At 42.1% G+C, this 21,346-nt stretch overlaps 1 protein-coding gene across 4 annotated transcripts in view; it reads right to left on the reverse strand.

Annotated features, from left to right (window-relative positions):
- The window catches only part of LOC109717836 (tetratricopeptide repeat protein 5-like), a 119,979-nt gene continuing 115,891 nt past the window's right edge, over nucleotides 17,259-21,346 (reverse strand). For 2 of the 4 annotated variants that reach the window (XM_020243771.1, XM_020243768.1), the window contains one exon: nucleotides 17,259-17,541. In XM_020243771.1, the coding sequence (XP_020099360.1) occupies nucleotides 17,425-17,541 (117 nt within the window). In that variant the 3' untranslated portion in view covers nucleotides 17,259-17,424. Of the gene's footprint in view, nucleotides 17,542-18,073; nucleotides 18,138-18,183; nucleotides 18,278-21,346 lie in introns of those variants that run through there. The other 2 variants (XM_020243769.1, XM_020243770.1) reach the window with 2 other exon arrangements.

The raw sequence follows: 21,346 nt of genomic DNA on the forward strand, positions 1-21,346 counted from the left end.
AAAAAAGAGAGGTTTCATAAATATATATCTCGTTCGTCATTATCTCGTCTGCTACTGTATTTTACTTACCTCATACTGTTTGGTTAGTCCTTCCTATCCGGTGAGTACTCCTCTATGCCTTCTTCGGCTTGCGTAGCCCACTGGAGGGAAACATGTTTACATGTTCTCACCTCCCCCACCATTTGTAAAGTATCGGCGGGCGATGAGTAGTGGACGTAACTTGAGGTACGGTTGTAAGCCGGTCGATAGAGCTTTCCGAACCTCCGAGGTTAATTTCGATTTAGGTTATCGCTCTGGTAATTTTCTCTGTCTGATATAGTATTGTTTAGTTGGTTTTGTGTTTCAGTAATTAATTTACATTATTCGAAATGTAGATTTCTGATTTTTGTAAAATAAAAAGTTTTCTAACCTCTCGTCGTAGCGTTTTTAAAAAGAATAAAGATTTCTGTGCTAAGGAAACAGCTTTAAAAGAGATTTTTTGTTTGGATTCTGTTATACCTTGAATGTATAATCTTGATTGAATGGTTGAAGTGTATGAATGTATAGTTATTTTATATTCATCTGTTGTGGTGTTATCTCTGTTGTAACTTGTTTGATCGACGCCGTGCAAATACAGGGGAGACTCTGTCCGTGTGAACAGTGGATTCCCTGTATTTGTGGCGGATCTGGCATACTCTGGGGTCAGGATTTCAAAAAAAAAAAAAAAAAATTCAGACGCTTTTCCGCTTTGTTTTAAACTGAAAAGGGACCCCGGGGCGTGACAGTCGCGGGGCGTGACAATTGCTTACCCTCGTGTAAGCCATTGTATATGTTTTCGCTAGTGCTTTTCTTAACTTGAAATTGTACAGGTGATGAGCCTTGGGCGGACAGGGGAAACTCTGTCCGTTCGGCGTCTGTTCGACGTGCCCAGACCGGCCCAAATTGGTATCGGTCCCAGGGCGTGACATCGATGTCAACCTTTCCTTTAATTCCTTGAAACTCCGATCGCAATCGTCGCTCCAAACATATTTCACTCCTTTGTGTGTAAGGCGCGTTAGTGGAGTAGTTATTTTAGCAAATCCCTCCACGAACCGCCGGTAGTATCTCGCAAGTCCAAGAAAACTACGAATTTCCGCTACACTTGTCGGGCAAGGCCAATCTTTAATTGCCTCAACTTTCTTTGGATCTACCGAGATACCATCACCCGATATAACATGGCCTAAGAAGGTGACCTCCGAAATCCAAAATTCGCACTTCTTTAGCTTAGCATAAAGCTTCTCTTTTCGGAGTATTTCCAACACGGTCCTCAAATGTTCCTCGTGTTCCTCCTCACTCCGAGAATAAACCAACACATCGTCAATGAATACCACGACGCATCGATCCAACAACGATCGAAAGACTCGATTCATCAAGTCCATAAATGCTGCAGGGGCATTAGTAAGCCCAAACGACATTACCGTGAACTCATAATGGCCATACCGCATACGATACGCCGTTTTGTGCACATCCTTCGGCCGGATCTTCAACTGATGATACCCAGACTGAAGATCTATCTTCGAATACACCTTCGACCCTTACAACTGATCGAATAAATCATCAATCCTCGGCAACGGGTACTTTTCTTGATTGTCACTGTCACGCCCCGCCCCGAAAACACTACCAATTTGGCACGATTCGGCCGCGGGTGTACCTCCCCTGCCCGCGCAAGCTCAACCCAAGGAATGTGTACAAGAATTTACCCAGGATTTAAATTCTAACATACACATTCAACGAGTGGCACAACAGTGCAACAACAAAGAAGAGCCAAGTAATTCCACAAGATATACGACGTGAAATAGAGATATTTATAACTTTACAAAGTTACATTCTTTCCTTTACATCATTTTGCAAAATGATATAACATTGAATCCTTCAAAATACATAGTCTCCAACTCAACCTACATGAATCTCTTTCATACATAGGTGTACTATGTAAAAGCGGAAGTACTACTACCACGCCTCACTGATGCGGCGCGATTGCCTGCGCGGTCCTCTCTAGCAGGCCTGAATTTACCCACTGGAAATAGAGTGGGTGAGAACTTATCTTCCAGAGTTCCTAGTGGCCTCGGCCGCGACTCTGCGATCTCGCCACATAGGTCCAAGTGGAAAGTAACAACAGATAGGAATTAGTAGATAGATAGTATATGTATCTTGAAAGCTGTAAATAGTAGTTAGGAAAACTATGCTACTTGCCCATATCGTGAATATGAATGCAGCATAATAATAAAGGTATTGTAGTATTGCTAAACAAAATTCATCCATGTTGAATTAGTGTATTCAATGATATTTTAACCTTTAACCTGTTTATATTACCCAATTCTGTGGCGAGGCCTAGGGCTCGCATGACTCACCTTTTCAAATCCCATATTGGGAGGGAGCTCAATTGCACCCAAAGCCGGACCGTCTTCGACCTCATGTGGTCCGGACGCCAGTGGTCCTAGTCGGCTACACTCCGGCAGTACTAGACGACAATCCCCTCCATTGTGGGGATTGGATGGTCTTATACCATCCTAAACGCAGACTGTGAGCTAGATATATCCTCTCAAGGGATACGACTGTAACTAGCGGTCAAACCAATCCAATCCTCTCCAAGTGAGGACTCTACAATAGAGTCAATGATTGTCGCTGGAATCATGGTTTCGGCATTCATGCAATGTTATTTAGTTTTCTAAATCAATGTGTTCACAAGAATTTTCTAAGGGATCCACCTATCCTAGGTCCATCGACCTTCTAGTGTTATTACACTATCATTATGCCACTCGTTATCATTAATTATTTTGGATGCCACTCGTTGTGTTTCTTTAAACATAAACTATTTTCTGTCGATCAATACGCCTCTTTTATCTTTTCTTTCGCACCATAGGATTCACGCTCTCGACCAATTCCTCAACCTATCTAGAGTTACAAGGCGTTCAATACACTAGCCTGTTATCAATTTAGAAAGCATAAGAATGCAGCTACTATGCATCTCACAATGCCAACATGTAAGAATGAGATTAAATGCAATCTAAACATAGAAGTCGAGTTTCGAAATTTCGGATGCACACCCCTACTTTTAATCGACTGTAAAGGCTTGGAAAATCCTTCTCGCCGCGAGCTGCTATGAAATGCTTGGCCTTCTTTCGCGCGAGATCAACACTAGCGCTCGATTTGTGCCCGAGAATTCACGTCGGTTCGCCGAATGCCAAAATCGACTTAGCCCCGCGTTTTTGGGACTATCGAATAGGGTTTCCAGCTTCAAATGGATCATCTCATACTTCCCACACTACAATACCCCCCCTTTACAAAACCCCATTTTGGAGCCCTAGATTTGCACATAGCAAAACACCAATAAATCCCTAAATTTTTGAATTCATCTATTTAGAAGCTAGCTTGGGTTATTTGACCATCCAAGCCATAACCAAAAACCAGAGTTTTATTAGCTAGGGTTTAGTAGATGTACCTAAGAGTAATTCCAATAGGACAGAGGAGAGGGAGATGGAGGTGCTCAAAGCCTTCCTCTTATCTCCTTCTTCTTCTCCTTCCTTATCTTCCTTTCTCTTATCCTCTCCTTCTTGTTTTTTCTATTCTTTCCTTTCTAAGAGACGAGAGAAGAGAGAGAGAAATGAGAGTGAGAGAGAAAGTGTGAGGGAGAGAGAGGCTCAGTTCCCACTCAAATTAAGGCATTTTGCACAAAAGTCAACCACTTTCAATCGTGCATGCCCTGTGACTGCGACGCTATTTAGTCGCGGTGGCGAGGGTACGGTCCCGGATTGGGACCGTCCGCGAGAGCTGTCCCTGCGGGCGGCACGGCGGTTCGGGACGGATGCTTCCCGGCGAGACCGGTCCTTCGGTGAGACCGTCCTCACCTGGTAGACCGGTCCCGAAGCTGATTTTCAGGACTTAGCCAATTTCGCGGATCTTCGCTGGGACCACGTTCGGGAACCGGTCCCTCCCTACCAGGGACCGGTTGCATCACGCAACCCCGCTACATCCAGCCAGGGGAACCGGTCTCTCACCCCCAGAGACCGGTCCCCGAGAGTAATCTTAGCCCAATGATGCAGTTTGCATCATTTGCTCTCGCGGACTCAACTCCAAGGCACTTTTTGTGCTTTGGACATTCCCAACTCCCACAAAGGGTATTCTCTCGACAGTCAGTCGATCCTGGACGAAGTACAATCCTCGTATTTCGAGAATTCACTTCCTTACAGTCACTTTGTTCAATTCGCGATAATCCATGCAGAGTCGAAGTGTGCTATCCTTTTTCTTTACAAATAGCACTGGAGCTCCCCACGGTGACACGCTCGGCCTCACAAAGCCTTTATCGAGCAAGTCCTGTAAATGAGCTTTCAACTCCTTAAGCTCCACCGGTGCCATTCTATACGGAGCCTTCGAAATTGATGCCGCCTCGGGAATCAAATCAATGACAAACTCGATCTCCCGGTCCGGTGGCAATCCCGGTAACTCCGCCGAAAATACATCCGGAAACTCGTATGCTACTCGAATATTCCCAAGTTCCGGGTGCTCCTTTTGAGTATCTACCATTGTTGCCAAGTAGGCCACACATCCACCTTTAATCATTTTCCTCGCCCTCGCTGCCGATACAGTCGTCGCGAAGCGCGAGCTTTTGCATGCACGGTATACTATTTCCTCTTGATTAGGCTCACGAAATGTGATCACTTTGCTTTCACAATCGATAACAGCATAATACTTGGTGAGCCAATTGATCCCCAAGATTACATCAAATCCCCACATTTGGTTTAGCACCAATAAATCTACTGGCATAATCCAATCCCCTATCTCAACCGGACAAGCCAAGCACTCCTCATGCACCCTAAATGAATGCTCAGGTGCATTGACCTACCAATAATCCGGGTTATGTATGATCTCTATGCCATGAGTTTTTGCAAATGATGCACCAATAAATGAATGCGATGCACCTGTGTCGAATAAAGCTCTAGCTCTAGTGCCATTGATCAAGATAATACCTGCCACGACATCGTCAGGAACTGCAGGTTGCTCCTCCACCTGAGTGGCAAAAACCCGCCCACTCGGTGCTCGTGATCCCTCTGGCTGACGGGGTGCGGATGAGCGTCCAGCCAACATAGCCGGCGGCAACCCCGCAAGCTGTCTCGGGGTAGAAGGAACTGATGCCGTCGTCGGTGCAGACAACGCCCCACTTGGGCACTCCCGGGCCATGTGCCCCGCTTGGCAACACATGTAGCACTTTCCCTCGCGTTGCTGACAAGCCGACGGTCAATGCTCATCGCCGCAAATAACGCATCGGGAAGGCCTCCAATTCTTTGATTGCTGTCAGGGATACTGAGGGGGTTTCTTTGCATTCGGCCAGCCCCCGGCACCACCCGCCGCCCGCTTCTTTCCTTTGTCTCTCGACTCAGCCATAGACTCGCGCTTCTCTCGCGCGTAGGCGTTGCCATGCTCTGCCCACAAGGCTCGATTAAAGATGTCACCCCCCGCGACCAACCGCCTATTTGGACAGGGTCGCGGCGCCAACGACAGACCGCCGAACGGACCGGGGATTCCTTTGTATGCGGACAGAGTCTCCCCAGTACGTCCAAGGCGTCGCAATCCAAACAATCAACGAATGTTCCAACTAGGAACAGTATCAATCCAGATTGCATAAGGAAGTATCAAATACATAATCTACTTGCTATTACAAGCATTCATTTTACAACCACTTTTTACATCACAGTTTCTGTTTACATTTTTACTTCCAAATTACAATCTCACTATTACATCAGAGTTATCAAGTTTGATACATTTTCTTTTCTTGTCTTCTAGACCCCTAAGCTAGATTGTCTCAGGATACTGCTACCTCGGTCTCTGTGGTGGGGCGCTATCTACTGAGCTACGCCCTCACCTCGCGCCGCCGCGCCGCGCACGAACAACCTGAAAACACCCCAAAACCACGTGGGGTGAGAACCAACTCCATGGTTCCCAGTGGGTACGGCCACCCAAGGGAAAAGCTCGACCGACAGGTTCAAAGGAGGCAACTGCAGGTTAGTTTAATAAACAGATAGATAGATATTTTGACTATGCAATTAATAGAACCATACCTTGCCTCGCAATTGTAACAATGCTATGCAATATGCAATACCTGTAAATCATGCAAGTAGATTACTTGATCTACTTTATATCATTAACCATACTTTACTTGTAGCCGTTCTTTTCTTTATTAGCTATTCACGTTCGTTAGTTATTCTTTATTCTTTACTCTTTGTCTTATTGTGCTCACTGGCGATTCTTTCCTAAGGTTATTTTACCTTAGCCATCTATGCCACTCGACTCGGTCTCGAGTCAATCAACTGCGGATAGTCCGCACTCTGTCCGGCTCAAGGTGAAGGACCTCTCACTTACACCTCAGCCTTCAGTCTACAAACATCTCGCCAACGGGTCGCCCAGAGCTGCGTACACCCGTGGTCAGGGATCTTTCCGGTGGGAAGGGGATTATACCACAAACTCAACCCGCGGCCCAAGACCCCCGATAGGGAAGGGGACATGCCACACTCAACCCTAGCAAAGCACGATTCTGCCGACAGGAGGGGGAACCTGCCACACTCGACCCGCGGCCTCGAATCAGCCTCAAGCTCATCCTCGAAGTTCGTCCAGTGGGAGGGGACCCTGTCACACTCAACCCACTGCTCTAGAACTGTCGAGTTCACAATCCTAAGATTCCGGAATCTATTTCCCAAGCCTCTAGGGTAATCTCAAACCCTATGATATCGACCTATCTAGGTCCAATGCACTTTCTGTCCTAGGTCTAGCTGACTCTAGGTTTAATGCCTTTTTTCACATAACCTATGTTCTTTAAACTAGGTTAAGCCTCTCTACCTAGATCTTATTAACTCTAGGTTCAACAACACTAAGTTCATTGTCAACCTAGGTTTACCAACACTAGGTTCGATATCGATTTACCTAGACCTTGAATCTAGGTTCATTATGTTCAACCTATGTTCACGACACTAGGTTAATGCCACTCGATCTAGCCTAGGTTCACGACACTAGGTTTAACATCATTCATATTCATCCTAGGTTCTTGACCCTAGGTTCATATTCGACCTATGTTAATTACACTAGGTTCGGCGCCACTCGATCTAGTTGGCCCTACTTGTCCACATCGAGTTTCTATAATCATATATACTCTAGCATGCATTCTATGATGCCGACATGCATCTACATTTAACATAGCCTACATTATCATCGTGCATGTTATACATGTATAGCTTTTCTCATCATGTCAATAAGCATTATCCTCTCGCATGCATTTTCATAAGGTCAATATGCTCTTGTCATCTAACTTGTATTCACATGATGCACTTATGCATTTTATCCAACCGCACTTACATGCTCTATTATGAGTTGACATGAACTAGCACTTGCATATAATTCCAATGCATCAACATGCCATTAGCAACTAGCATAATTACTATCATTTAGTACATGCATCTTAACTAACATGCTCACATAATGTTACATGCACCTAGCATACATTCCAATGCACAAATATATCGCTTGTATCTAGTTACTAGCATGTACTTCCCAATGCATTATTATGCAATTATCACTAAACATTACCCAACATGATCTCATAACTCATAAGGTTAACAATAGGTTAACATTCATTTATATGCTCATGTTCTCTAATACATGTCAACATGAATCTCATAATGCTAAATGCCCCAAGCATGTATTTCACTAAGCATACATACTAATATGCAAATTACCAACTAGCATGCATTTATACAATGCAAATATGCCCGTATGCACATACATATATGCATCAACCAAAAATCCATATTTCGCTTTGACATGTGGGGCGACCAAGTCGCTTCGGTAAGCACAACCCACCTTAACACGCGTTCCGATTGCTTGTCGACACTTGCAATCGGCCGCCCGCGGCACCCGGCACCCGGTTTGGCCCGATCTCACAATTGCGGTCCAAGAGCGCGCCGCTTCGCTGTTTCAAGTGTAGAAGCTCTTCGCCACGCTAACACGATGCCTCAAATCCATTTCCATGATTTTACGACGTCGCCTCGGCCCTCCCGGCGGACCCGAAGCCTAAACGTCCGTTTCTTTAATAACTTCGCAACGGCTCGTCGGATTGCCGAACCGTCTTCGCCAACGCGTTTCGTTACCTAGCAATTAGGTTTACGGATGGTCAAATTAGATCAAACCCTCATATTTTGAAAATTAGCATTTTGGAGCCCTAGGTTATAACTATGCAAGAAATCACCAAATTGATTCATGATTTAAGCATCATTCATCTAGATAGCAAGCTAGGATTCCTCTAAATCTATTTATAAGCTATTTAAACCAACCATTAAGGATCTACCATGAGAGGGCTCAAGAAGCTCACCTCAAAATTAGCTCCAAATCATGGAGAAGATGAAGAAGACAATGGTGATCCACTCCCGAGCTTCAATCTCCACCAATTCCTTTAAATTTTGGAGAGATTTAGAGAGAGAAAGAGAGGGTTTTCTTTTCTCCTTCCATGCGTGTGTGTGTTGTGTGCGTGTGATGTGTTCGGCTGGGAGGAAGAAGAAGCAAAGGGGATTTAATCCCTTTTTACCATTTTGCCCTCAACTACACACTATTCATTACGGGCAGCTTGAAATCTGATAAATTTCGTTGGAGCCCTTCTGAATGTCCGATTGAGCTCAAATTTGACAGGCATGTTCGGTTTTACTTAATGAGTCCAAAGAAATTTTAATATTTCAGTTTCGACCCCGTTTGGTCACCGAAAGCTGTACCGAACTGTAATCTTTATCAAATAGCTTTCGGATTCTACTTTTCACCTTCCGGGTGTCAGAATGGCATGGAACTTTAAATCTAGCATCATAAAAATATTTCTGACATCTCCGCTAATTTTCATAATTTTCTGACACTGTGCATTTTCTGCTAATTTATCTGCCCCGTTTCTTACAGAAAATTCTAAATCTTCTGTTGTCGCTCCGATTTCAGCACAGGTCATTTCCAACTTATACTTTACACCCTTAAATCCAATAAAAATAGTATCTCATACTATTTTTATTTATTTTCACTTTTATATTTAAAATCCGGTATGTTACATTCCGCCGCAACCTCACCGGAGCCATTTAAATGTACACCGTAACTTCATAGTTTTAGAAGTCCGGTACCTTACAAAAGACCTCCGCAAGGTCGTAAGCTTGAGGATTTGCACAGCCTCATAGATCCTCGGCCGGAGTCCTCGCAAGAACCAATCGGCCCGGTCCCGATCATCTCGAACAACATCCGGGACGCAATCAATGATATGGGAGAACTCCTGCTTGTAATCCGCCACCGAGCGATCTCCTTGCCTCAACTTGTGGAACTTTTCTTGTAGCTTCCACTTCACCGTGACGGGGAAGTAATTTGCGAACATCGCCCTCTTAAACTCCTCCCATAGCATAGGCGGAAGGTCAGAAGGCCGATCCCGCTTTACCCGCTTCCACCACACCTTCGCCGCCTTATCTAGGCAATGGGTGGCGAGGTGCACCTTATCCTTCTTCAAGGTGTAAATATTCTCGAAGAGCGTCTCCATGGCGTCGATCCACGACTCCACCATCGCCGGCTCCACCTTTTCCACGTCAAACGTAGGTGGGCTAAACTTCTTGAACATAACGAGAGCCACAAGCGCACGCTCTCACTCCGCCTCTACCGCTGCACTATCGGGATTTGAGGTTCGCGATCCGGCCGGCACCGCCGTGACTGGCACAGCCGCGACTGCCTCCGCCGCCGCCGCCACTCCCTCTGTAACACACTGGACCTTTGCAAATTGCGAGGTTCGAGTGTTTGGTTGTATTTCGAGCTTTTCCACACTTGGTGGAGGGTTGTAAAATGTTCCACGACCCGAAAAGTTCGAAAACTGGAACTTTGGACAAGTCCTGAGAGTTTTTACTCTCGGGGACCGGTCCCTGGAGGGAGAGACCGGTCCTCCCAGTGAGCAGTGTTGAGGCAGCCTGAGGCAACCGGTCCCTGGCAGGCGAGACCGGTTCCCGAACGCGTCTTCGCAGTGAGAGACCGGTCCCGCGCAGGGAGAGACCGGTTCCCGAACGCTGGTTTTTCGGGTTCGCAGCGAGAGACCGGTCCCTGCTGGGGAGAGACCGGTCCCTCTGGGCGAAAACTGCCCAGTCCGGGCTGNAGTTGCTAGTGATTTCACTTCTTCTACTTGTTTTATTACTTGCTTTTACTTCCGCTTTTATCCTAGACGCCTTATATGTGTTGACATATGGCGGGTCTGGGCACGCTACCGGGAGGGCCTCCGCCGGTCCCGGGGCGTGACACCCTCGGCCGCACTCGGCACCACTGCAGGGGGTGCAAGATGCTCGGCGCCCACTTGTGCCGCCGTCGCCTGCTGCCGCTCTAAAGCCTCTTGAAGCCTTCGAATTTGCTCCCCATGACATTGCATAGACTCCGCTTGCTGCCGCACTACTCTAATAAGCGGGGCCATTTACTCCCGAAGCTCCCCGTCACCACTCACTCCGGGTTGCGCAAGAGCCGCACTCGATTCCTCGGGCCTAGACCTCGTTTGGGGTCATCCACGAGTCATTGCTTCCTGAAATGAAGCAATTCACATTAGTTACTCAACCAACATACTCGAACATACCCAATCCGGTGAAAGCAAACAAGTGTATTTATTTTCCTTCCAAAGCATTATGTCGTAGGCCGCTGATCACAACACAATGAATAGAAACATATAACAACTTGAATTAGCCCCTAACCACATTAGAGACTTACTACATTAACCCAATCACAAAGCTTTCGCTATCCTTTGATTCCACTTCACTCACGTTTCCTAGATCCTTAAGGTTTTCCATTCCTAAGGGTCTTTAAGTCCATCCTATACTTTCACTTTTAGGCTCTGATACCATTATATCTGTCATGTCCCGAGACCGGTCCTATTTGGTCGGTTCGGGCACGTCGAACAGACGCCGAACGGACAGCACCTCCCCCGTCCGCCTCCCCTGTCCGCCCAAGGCTCAACACAAGTACAAATCAAGTAGATATTTTGCACAAGCGGAAACATACATAATTGGCTTGCACAACGACAAGCAATAGCCAAAGTGAAAGTACTAAACTAAACAACATACAAGTAATATGATTAATGTTTAACCACATACATCCATTCAACATTTGAATTCTATTACATTTTTTGTATCATTTCTTCTCTTTATATATCATATGCTTACCAAAATAAACCTTTACATCTAACATCATTTTAACATCTTTAATACATTTATATCATCAAAATACAAAAGATGATGTAAAGGGTATGCAACTAAACCAAAATATGAAACCCACTCGGGTGGTCTCTGTCTATGGCGCGATACCTTTACCGCGATCATCGGCCGGCTGACTCGGTCCCGGTTTTGTGGAAAAAGGGGGGTGAGAACTACAACAAAGTTTCCAGTAGGTTCGGCCGCCGACCTCGCCGACTTTCCCACTATGTCTAAATCAGGCATAGTAGAAGAAAGAATAGATAGTAACCAACTAAACAAGTGCAGCTAATATGCCTGAACAAGATATAATCAATGATTATTATCAAATAGAATGCTCATGATGAATGCAAGATTACTTTCTAATTCCCGATCCTTTTGGCTAGCCCGTAGGTTTCGCCTCAACCATCAACTTACCAATCCAAGTCCCTACTATCGGGCCTTAAGCTTCCTCCCGATGGGACCAATAGACTCACCAACCAAATCCTTAGTATCGGGCCCTAAGCTTCCTCCCGATGAGACCGTCCTTTAGGTAACACTAACCCAGTGATGACAACTCCGGAGCTCATCTCTTGATGGGGAGCTACCGCCCTCCGAGCCAAGGCTATAGGCGAGTATGATCAATCCTTAACTTTAAGGATACCAAGTTCAATCCAATCCTTCACTATAAGGATGCTATGCTCATATGACCGTTAACTTTAAGGTTGTTATGTCATATTATCAACTATCTCACTTTACTTGCATTCTTTAACTTTCATCAGTGTCACTTACACTACATGTTCTTTATACTCATTCATGTGCATTCATTAATGCCACACACACTAAGTATTCAACACTAGCATTCAAACTCAATGATGCCACTCTATGTGTTTACTAATGCCACACCATCCATATGTCATAATGTCATTTTGTTTTTAATGTCACTAAGTCCTTTGCCTTTTCTAGGTTCTTGTCATCATTCATGCATACATAGGATTTTGCAATTTCTCACTAGTTTACAATCGCCTCACATGCATTTGTACTCACAACATGCAATAACACTTATCCACATGCTCTCTTTTCACCCTATAATGCATAATGATCATATATAACCCATGCTCAAGAAATGACACTTTAGATATAAAAGGAAATTCATCGATTTCGGAAAGCACCACCCACCTTGTATGGTTGCAAGGGTGCTACGGTTCAAATCTCAAAATTTTTGGGCTCCTATTCTCTCGCCTGCGGCAAAACGAAGCCGAATTAGGCTTTTTGCTCATAACCTTGCGTAGACTCATCGGATCGGCGAACCGAGTCCATAAACGAGGTAGAAATACCCCCAATTTGGTTTCTACAAGGTCAATTTGCCTTTAAACCAATCTAGGATAAAAGCTCCAATTTTGGTGCCCTAACAATGCCATATAGTGATATTCCTTGAATTGATCTTATTCTTCCTTCCAACACACAATGCCCCGATCGAACCAAAGTTATGGTTACTTGCCAAATCTTATTATTCGATCATATGACTAGAATATCTAAAATCGACTCAATATAGTAATATAGCTGAAAACTCTTTCCACACACCACGTATCTTGGCTAGGGATTTTTCGAGTGGACTCTGATAGCCTACATAGGACGTTCTCTCTCAATTTTGAGAGTGTTGAATCTCTTATTGCGCACTCACATGCCTCCCCGTATAAACTACTACAGCAAATCAATATCAAATGTAGACCAATGAATAAAACCTAAGTATTAGTACAGTCAAACGATAGCAATCTATATGTGAAGCAACCATGATGCCTCAGGTCTGAGGAGTACTTTACATAACTGTAGCAAATAACTAGTCACTAGCGAATATGAAACCATGTGACTGGTCAACTAAATGGTCAAGCTCAACGTACTTATTCGCTAACAAGCACCTGCATGCTTACTTTAGTGTCCCTACACTAATGACTTGAGATTCGTTACCTCAACTTAGAAGTATAGCATACACCGGCCTATCCGGAAATATCATCGTCCTTATGATATTCCTATGGCCAGGAGTGTTTAAGAATCTTGTACAATGAAATATATATTTCAAATTCTAACTCTTAGGAATATATATTTTCTTAACAAAGATTCAACAGACGATTCATGTAAATATATTGCACTGCTAATAATAAATATAAATAAAACTTGCTTTTTATAATTAAGAAAAATACATAATATGTCCAGAAGCCTATGTCACCGATTGGCTTTACGGTATATCACTAACAATCTCTCACTAACACTAATGCCAATCACTCATGTATCTCATACCCATTCTTTCTAAATGGACATCTAGCTTTTGAAGTGTGTGGTTTAGTAAGGGGATCCTCTATATTGTCCACGGATTCTACTTTCTCCACAACTGACGTTTATCCACAAATTGTCGGATGATGTGGTAGCGTCAATCTATATGTTTGGACTTCTGATGAGACCTCGGTTCTTTAGCTTGCGTTATGGCTCCATTATTGTCACAGTAAAATAGCTTTGGCTTCTCAATAGAGGGTACCACTCCTAGTTATGTGACAAATTTTCGAAGCCGAACCGCCTCCTTTGATGCCTCAGATGCTGCAATATACTCTGCCTCAGTGGTAGAATCTGCTGTTGTATTTTGCTTGGAACTTTCCAAATGATAGTGTAATATACCGAAACCTCGGTAGAGTATATCGGACTTTAGTCAAATTGGCTAAACTGTGCGAAAGAAATAGTTGGACAAAATGTTGGAAGGGTTAAAAGTAAGTTCCAAAAGAGTTAGAAAGGTTTTAGCATTGCTCGGCCCGAATTGGAGTCGAAACGGTGCAAAACTCAAGTCTGGAGCTTTTGTCACCGGTAATGCATTGACCTTGTACCGATACTAGGTATCAGACCGAGAGAAGCAACTCTCGGGTTTGAGTAAAAAAAGGCTGTGGAACCGATGACAAAATCGGGTGGTATCGGTACCAGACTGCTGACCGAGAGAGGTAGCTCTCGGGTTTGGCTGCTGCGTAACCGTTAAACCGGTGACAGGATCCTGTGTACTGGTACGCAGTGCACTTCGCAGTAGGTTGATGTCTGCTGCAAATATGAAGTTAGGGAGGGCCTTTTTGCAAATGTAGCAGCTTATAAAAGACCCCAACACCCCTCTCTTGTTCACAGCAGCTGAGAACACTCCTCTCACTCATTTCTCTCCCTTTCTCTCTCTAGAGAACTTTCTCCCAAGGTGCAATGAGGAGTTGGAGAAGGATTTTATAGGAGATTGTTGGAGGATTAGAAGACCTAGAGCTCTCCTACAAGGTAGACCTTGGAGTGCTCTTGGGCTTTTGCTGTAATATACTATTAGGTGTCACTCACGGACAGTGAGAGAAGTAAGAATAATTTAAATAAATTATTTTATAGATTTGAGGAGTTCTAATTCAATATTAAAGGATTTGATATTGGACCCTACTGCCGAATGATAATGGACCTATGCGGTCGCACACAATAGAAATTGTGTGCATCCAACATGACAAGATGAGTCTAATACACTAAATAGTTTAGTGAAAATAATGAAAAATTATAATTTGAATTTGAATATTATGAAAGATTTAATCTCTAATTAGATTAGAGAATAATTAAATATTCATAGATCATTATAAGATAATATTCTAATTAGATTAGATTTAAATATGAATATTTAATTGTAGTTTAATGGGATAAGATCCAATTAAATTAAATTTATCGGAGAAAGATAAGGATAAAATACTCATAAGCATTTATTATGGATAAGTGTAAATTTACTTTTTTTTATCCTAAATAGCAACCAATTGGATATAATCTAATTAGTTACAAGAGATTAAGGGGTGTGCCTATGGACTCATACGGGGATATAATCTAATTAGTTACAACAGATTAAAGGGTGTGCCTATGGGCTTATACGGCTGTGCCTATGGACTCGTACGGCTATATTAAGAAGCGGCATGAGTGGCTTCATTACAGTCGTGCAAAGTTAATGCGAAGGAAATTCACATTATTCTCTCTATCTTTCGTGAAAATTAAAGTGTCTCAAACAAAGAGGGGACGTAGACATCAGAGGATTGCTAGCACTGTCTTTATAGTCTACTGACTCATTTGTTCCGTACGACGGAAGACGTTGGATCTACATGATCAATTCCGTGTGGACACACGTCGAGGCTGGGCACGTACGCGGCTAATCGAAACCTTAGATCGTCATATTCAGTTTCAAACATAAAGTAGATCAAGAAACATTAACTGATCCAATGTGATGTAATCTAAATTTTAGATCCAGTTAGTTTTAGATTAATTTTTACACTGTAATATGAGAATTATCTGCTGGCACTGGATTGATTTTGGCTTTTGGTTTTATTCATATGTGATATGAATCTTGGTTTTCGAAAAATTTCAAAAGTGCAATATTAATTTTCACTGTGATTTGAATTTTTGTTTTTGTGCCGGATAAATTCTTTTATATACGTGTTATGTGGACTGGGCAGCAACTTGTTCACTGTGGAATCGCCCTCATTTATACATAGATGCATATACGTACGTGTTATGTGGACTGGTTAGCAACTTGTGTTACGTACTGTGTGATTCCGAGATGGAAGCCCGAGGCATTGAGGATCAAGTCAAGGACCCTCCCAGGCAGTGAGAGATGTGGCAGTATGTGACCCCGAGCGTGCGTGCCAGTGGAAAACAATCGAGTGTTTATTGCGGATTAATTAGCTCAGTTGTTGTGATTTGTGGAGTGGATATATATATATATATATAATATAATAATTATAATTATATATTATTTATTAATATATATCTAATGAGTAGTAGGATGCGTGGAACTCATGTACGTCGCGAGTTTTAGACAGGCTAAAGCGCCAGTCCGCGCCGCGGACGAGACGGCCCAGGGAGGCATAGGAGCCCGAGGCGGCCCGAGGGCGCTCAGCCGCGCCCGCTTTGTTTTATTAAGCATCGGCGGCTGGGCGCTAGAGGGGGGAGAGGATAAAGCGCGCACTTGCCTCTAGGCACTGGAGCAGCCAGGCGAGGACGTGACTCAACACTCCTAGTCTAGTGGGATGATTAGATTCGATCCTTTATGTCGCGTACACGGGGATAGTTGTGTGATTTTGTTGAGTGGATATATCTTAATAGTGATGTCCGTAAGCCGGGATGGTCGGGTGCAGATAAGATGCCGGCGGTTAGAGTTATCTGTACATCACGTACGTGGGGATATTATAGTTGAGCGACTCTCAATTCGAATTGGCCGGGTGTATAATCGTGTACACAGAACAGAAACGGCAGCGGGCGGGTTATCATAGTGTCAGATATGTACTACGCAAAATAAATTGTTAGTATTAGAGTTTCGTATTTTAGTACTTTTTTCCATGCGATATATAACTACTGGGGCATTGAAAAAATCTTCCAGATTAAATGAAGCTTAAAAATTGGATGCGCGAGCTGTATAGGACAGCTTACAAATTGTCTCAACAACACGTCTCACTGAAGCACTACTCGACGAAGCCGACTTGCTAAATTACTTCCTTATACGAGATCCCCATTTTTCGTCATTGTTACGTGCAAATATGAGACAACAAATTGCAACACGTGGCCCAATCAACAGTCCAGCTTCGGATTTTAAATGCTTTTAAAGCTTTCTAACACTGATTGCATGAAACGATAGCATAACACAGACCGAAAACGCAGATCCTAGATGCATTTTCATACGCGGGGAGCCTATCGGAAACCTTAATTACAATTATGATCGAGTTAGACGATAGTTACTTTCACTTTGAATTCTGAATTATCAATCTTTTTCGCAGAATTCAGTGATAGCGACTTTGCAAAACAATGTTATGTTATCAGATGGCGGGCGGTTACATCAACATCGATCGATAGAAACTGGTGGACAAAACGAAAGTATCCAAGAACAGTTTGTTTCTGACTCGGTTTGCACCCGAAATCTCCCCCCCTTCCCACCCACTGAGGGAACACATCTTGATCGCCGGTCGTGTTAATTTGACACAACATGAACAAATTTATTTAGACTAAATAAAAAAACATAGATCGAAAAAGCTACTGCACACTGGAAGTAATTTATACCAACTCCGGTGTTGTGGTTAGCAAGTAGGTTCCAACATGTTGAGAGGATCATATGAGTAACAGATTTCGCACATATATTACAACAAACATCAAATGCTGCATCTGTCGCAGAGAAGAAATTTCACGACTTATTCTGTAAGCGAAGTGTAGCCCGTACGGAATGATGAGGAGCTGGCGGTTTATCATTAACAAAAATTTGTTCCGCAAAATCCACCCGTATCGATCTGAATTCATAGCTCTGCTTCACAAAAAAAAAAAAAAAAAAAAGCAAAAAAACTTTAATTTTAGTATCCAATCTTTTAATTTGATAAGTCCTTTAATGGCTCTTCGGATACAAAATTTTAACTAATTGCTTATTTTAACGAATTTATAGTTATATGAATTGTAGAAAATATACTAACTAATCTATAAAAGTAAACAAAACAATTAAAATTTTAAAATTAAAGAGTTACTAACCGGCTCAAATCAAATAAATTAAAAGGTTATGGAGTAAAATCAAAATTTTTAAAAATTAGGTATTCAAATCAAAATGAGCAATAGTTGAAATATGTTTTATACATTTTTCCTTATATTATTTATTTCCTACTATAATCTAAGCTTTCCGTATTAGTCGTTCAAAATTCCTAAAGGACCTTCAAAGGAATCTTACAACAACAACAACAACAACAACAACAACAACAACAAACGTTAGATGCGGACCAAGATAATACATTTACAACTTCCAGACCTGACACAAGATGGAATATAAAGAAAGTGTAACGTGGAATTACCTTATGATAAGATTTTTACGACAATTCTAACATCATGAAGCATAGTTTTCAAAGCTTGGGGTAGCTACACGAGTCAAACACAATTCATCAGTTTTATATATATAATAATCCTACATTTGTCCTGACCCACTAATAGTCAACAGGGAATTAAAACTGGGCGTCTGCAACATGAGAACATCCAGCAGACTCTTGTGAGATCAGTTCCTAAGAGATAGACACAAGTGCAAGAGCTGATAAATCTACAATATAGAATAATACGTTCCAACTATAAATAAAATGCCTATTAGCACTGGCTGTGTCTACCGTGGCGATAAGGTATTGGCATGATATGACACTCGTGTCAATGGCACAGCTCAAAACCGTCATTATTTCAAATTAGCAAATAAGTACATTAATAAAGTACACAAGATAAATCCAACTATTACGATTCATACTCATCACTCCCTATCAATGATAGAGCTTCCGAACAGATAATCTATACTGTTAAATACGATTTAGATTATTTGCATTTTTCTAAAAAAAAAAAAATTCATAATTTTTGGCATTGTCTACTTTATGTAACTCCCTGCTTCCCGAGAGATCATCCATTCTAGAACTACTCTAGCTCTAGGCTTGCTCAAGCCTCCTAATATCTTCGACCCAGCCACCGTCTAAAATGCTATAACCGGGTTAAATGTTTTAACCTTACTATGCCTTATATCTATGACTATACTAAATCCTAGATGACCCCTCGGGAATTTTTCTAAAAAACCAAAATTCATAATTTTTGGCAACATCTATCTTATGTGACGCCCCACTTCCTAAGGCCACGTTTGGTTTAGGTGTAAGTAAGAACTACTTATTCCAAGAATAGGTAAAAATTCATATACAAGCAGGAATTAGAGTAAATTTTTGTTTGCATGAAAATTGGATTGTTTCTGAAAATAAGGTAAATAGTGTTTGGATGGTTAGATTGGAATAGCTGGAATAAGAGTAATTATAATTTTAAATTAAAAAATATTTTATCTAATTAATTAACATCAAAATATTAATGAAAAATAATTTAATAAATTAATAAATTTATTAGCTCTGACTATCGTGTAAGATAATAAAAAAAATATATTAATTAATTAATTATATATGTATTAATTAATTATAAAATATAATTTAACTTTTTAATTATTAGTAAATTATTTAATTACTTAGGTGATTAGTTAAGAAATTAATTTACTGAGTCAAAAAATTAATTAGTTGACCGATATAAATATTAGCTATTAGATAAATACATTAAATAGCTAATTTTTGATAAGCTCATTAATCATAAATATTAAATTAATTAATTACTTAACTATTCAAGCAATAGATATGACTTAAATATATTAATTAGATTAATTAATAAGTTAATACAATGATCAAAATTAAATTTTAATTTTAATTAAGCTTGTTGGGAACAAGCTTGTTCCGTGGGAGGGTGGAACAGCTGTTCCACTCTTATTCCTCTTTGTTCCTAATAATGGGGAACTACAGTTCCCATGCTCCAAAAATACCATTTGGGTATAAGGAGCGGAATAAGGGCTTATTCCCCTCATTATATCCTAACCAAACACAATCTAAGGGATCACTCGTCCGAGAACTACTTTTACCCTAGGCTTGTTTAAACCCTCTTAACATCTTCGACCTAACCACCGTAAAAAGTGCTATAACCGGATTAAGAACTTTAGCCCTACTATACCTTATATCTAGGGCTATTCTAAATCATGAAGGTGCCACATCTTCCCTCCCCTCCCCTCCCCCCCTCAAAAAAAAAACCTTACATCTTTGTCAGGCTGAAGCACACTCACAAACACAAGGCTATGTGAAACTTGTCTCGGTAGCCTTAGCCTACCTTGTGAGGTTCGGCACTCCACCTACAATGGTCATCAGCCGGAGAGCTACGCTCTACCCATTGTATGACCCTAGCTCAGCTGAGAATCATCTCACACTTCCAGCCGGTGATTTGCAATGATACCAACTGTGATACCCCACTTCCTAGGGTGATCATTCATACTAGAACTACTCTAGCCGTAGGCTCGCCCAACCCTCTTAACCTCTTTGGACTTAGCCACCGCGTAAAATGCTATAGCCGAATTGGGAGGTTTAGCGCTACTAAATCTTATATATAGAACTATTAGTGTGGAACACTGAACTTTAGAAAATTGAAAGGTTCTAGTGTAAGAATAGTATTTAGAACTATTCTAGTTGTTTTGAGGGTTGCCGGTAGTGTACCGACACCTAACTTAAGCTCTATGAGTGCGAGAACGGATTACTGACACTAAAATCTGCAAACTGCAGGTTTTGAGTGTTGAGTACTGCTACCTGAGTGGGGTACCGAAACCCAGGGAGTGCCAGAATGGACTGCTCTCGGGTTTGAGAAGTTGGGTATTGAGTACCGGTACTGAGTCGGTGAGTACCGATACTGCATCAGGCTGGCACCGGTACACTGTATTAAACCCGCTCGGGTTTTGCATGTCTGAGTGCCAGGTACCGGTACTCCAAATTTTGCGTGTCTGAGTGTCGGGTACCGGTACTCTAATTCGAGTACCGATACTCAATACGGCATAATGTATTTTTTGTGAGTTGTTGAGGGGTCTTTTTGTAATTGTGCATTTGGATTTATCTTCAACCGCCCCCCCAGCTGTTCTTTCCTGTGCTGGGAGCTGAGAAGTAGTTAGTTAGTGAGCCCTTCTCTTTCTCTCTCTAGATTTCTTTCCAATTTTGGTGGAAATTATAGGAATTGATCTCTTTTCTTCTCTTTTCTCCATGGTAGCTGGTCTTGTGGTTCTTGGAGGAATTGTGGAAGTGAAGAAGGGAGTATTTTTTAGGATAAATCTCCAACCCTAGCTCAAGGTTGGTTTGGTTTGGAGCTCTTGAAAGGTTAGCTTCTTAACGTGCCACTTTTGTATGTGATTTTGGTGGAATTGGTGGAATTGGAGCTTAGTTTTGGGTTTTCTCTTGACTGAGCTTTTAAAGCCTAATTAATGTTTGCAAAACTCTCTTTTAGGTTGGAATTGAAGCATCCCAACCTCAAGTGGAGTTTGGAAAAGAGTTTTCCTCTATTTAAGGTATTTTCTACCTATTTTTGGGTTGAATTTTGAGGAATTTCGTGGGAGGCTTGTTAGAAGCTCCTAATTCAATTAGAATTTTTGTTAGGATAGTAGAAGGCTAGAAGGCATCTTCGTTCGAGCAAACGAAGCAGTTCGATGAGTTTCGGGTGGGTTTGACCTCAGCAAAATAGGTAAGCTCCCCCTATGTCTT

Source organism: Ananas comosus, linkage group 11 (genome assembly GCF_001540865.1).
Source record: "Ananas comosus cultivar F153 linkage group 11, ASM154086v1, whole genome shotgun sequence".
In the NCBI taxonomy this organism is placed as follows: Eukaryota; Viridiplantae; Streptophyta; class Magnoliopsida; order Poales; family Bromeliaceae; genus Ananas; species Ananas comosus.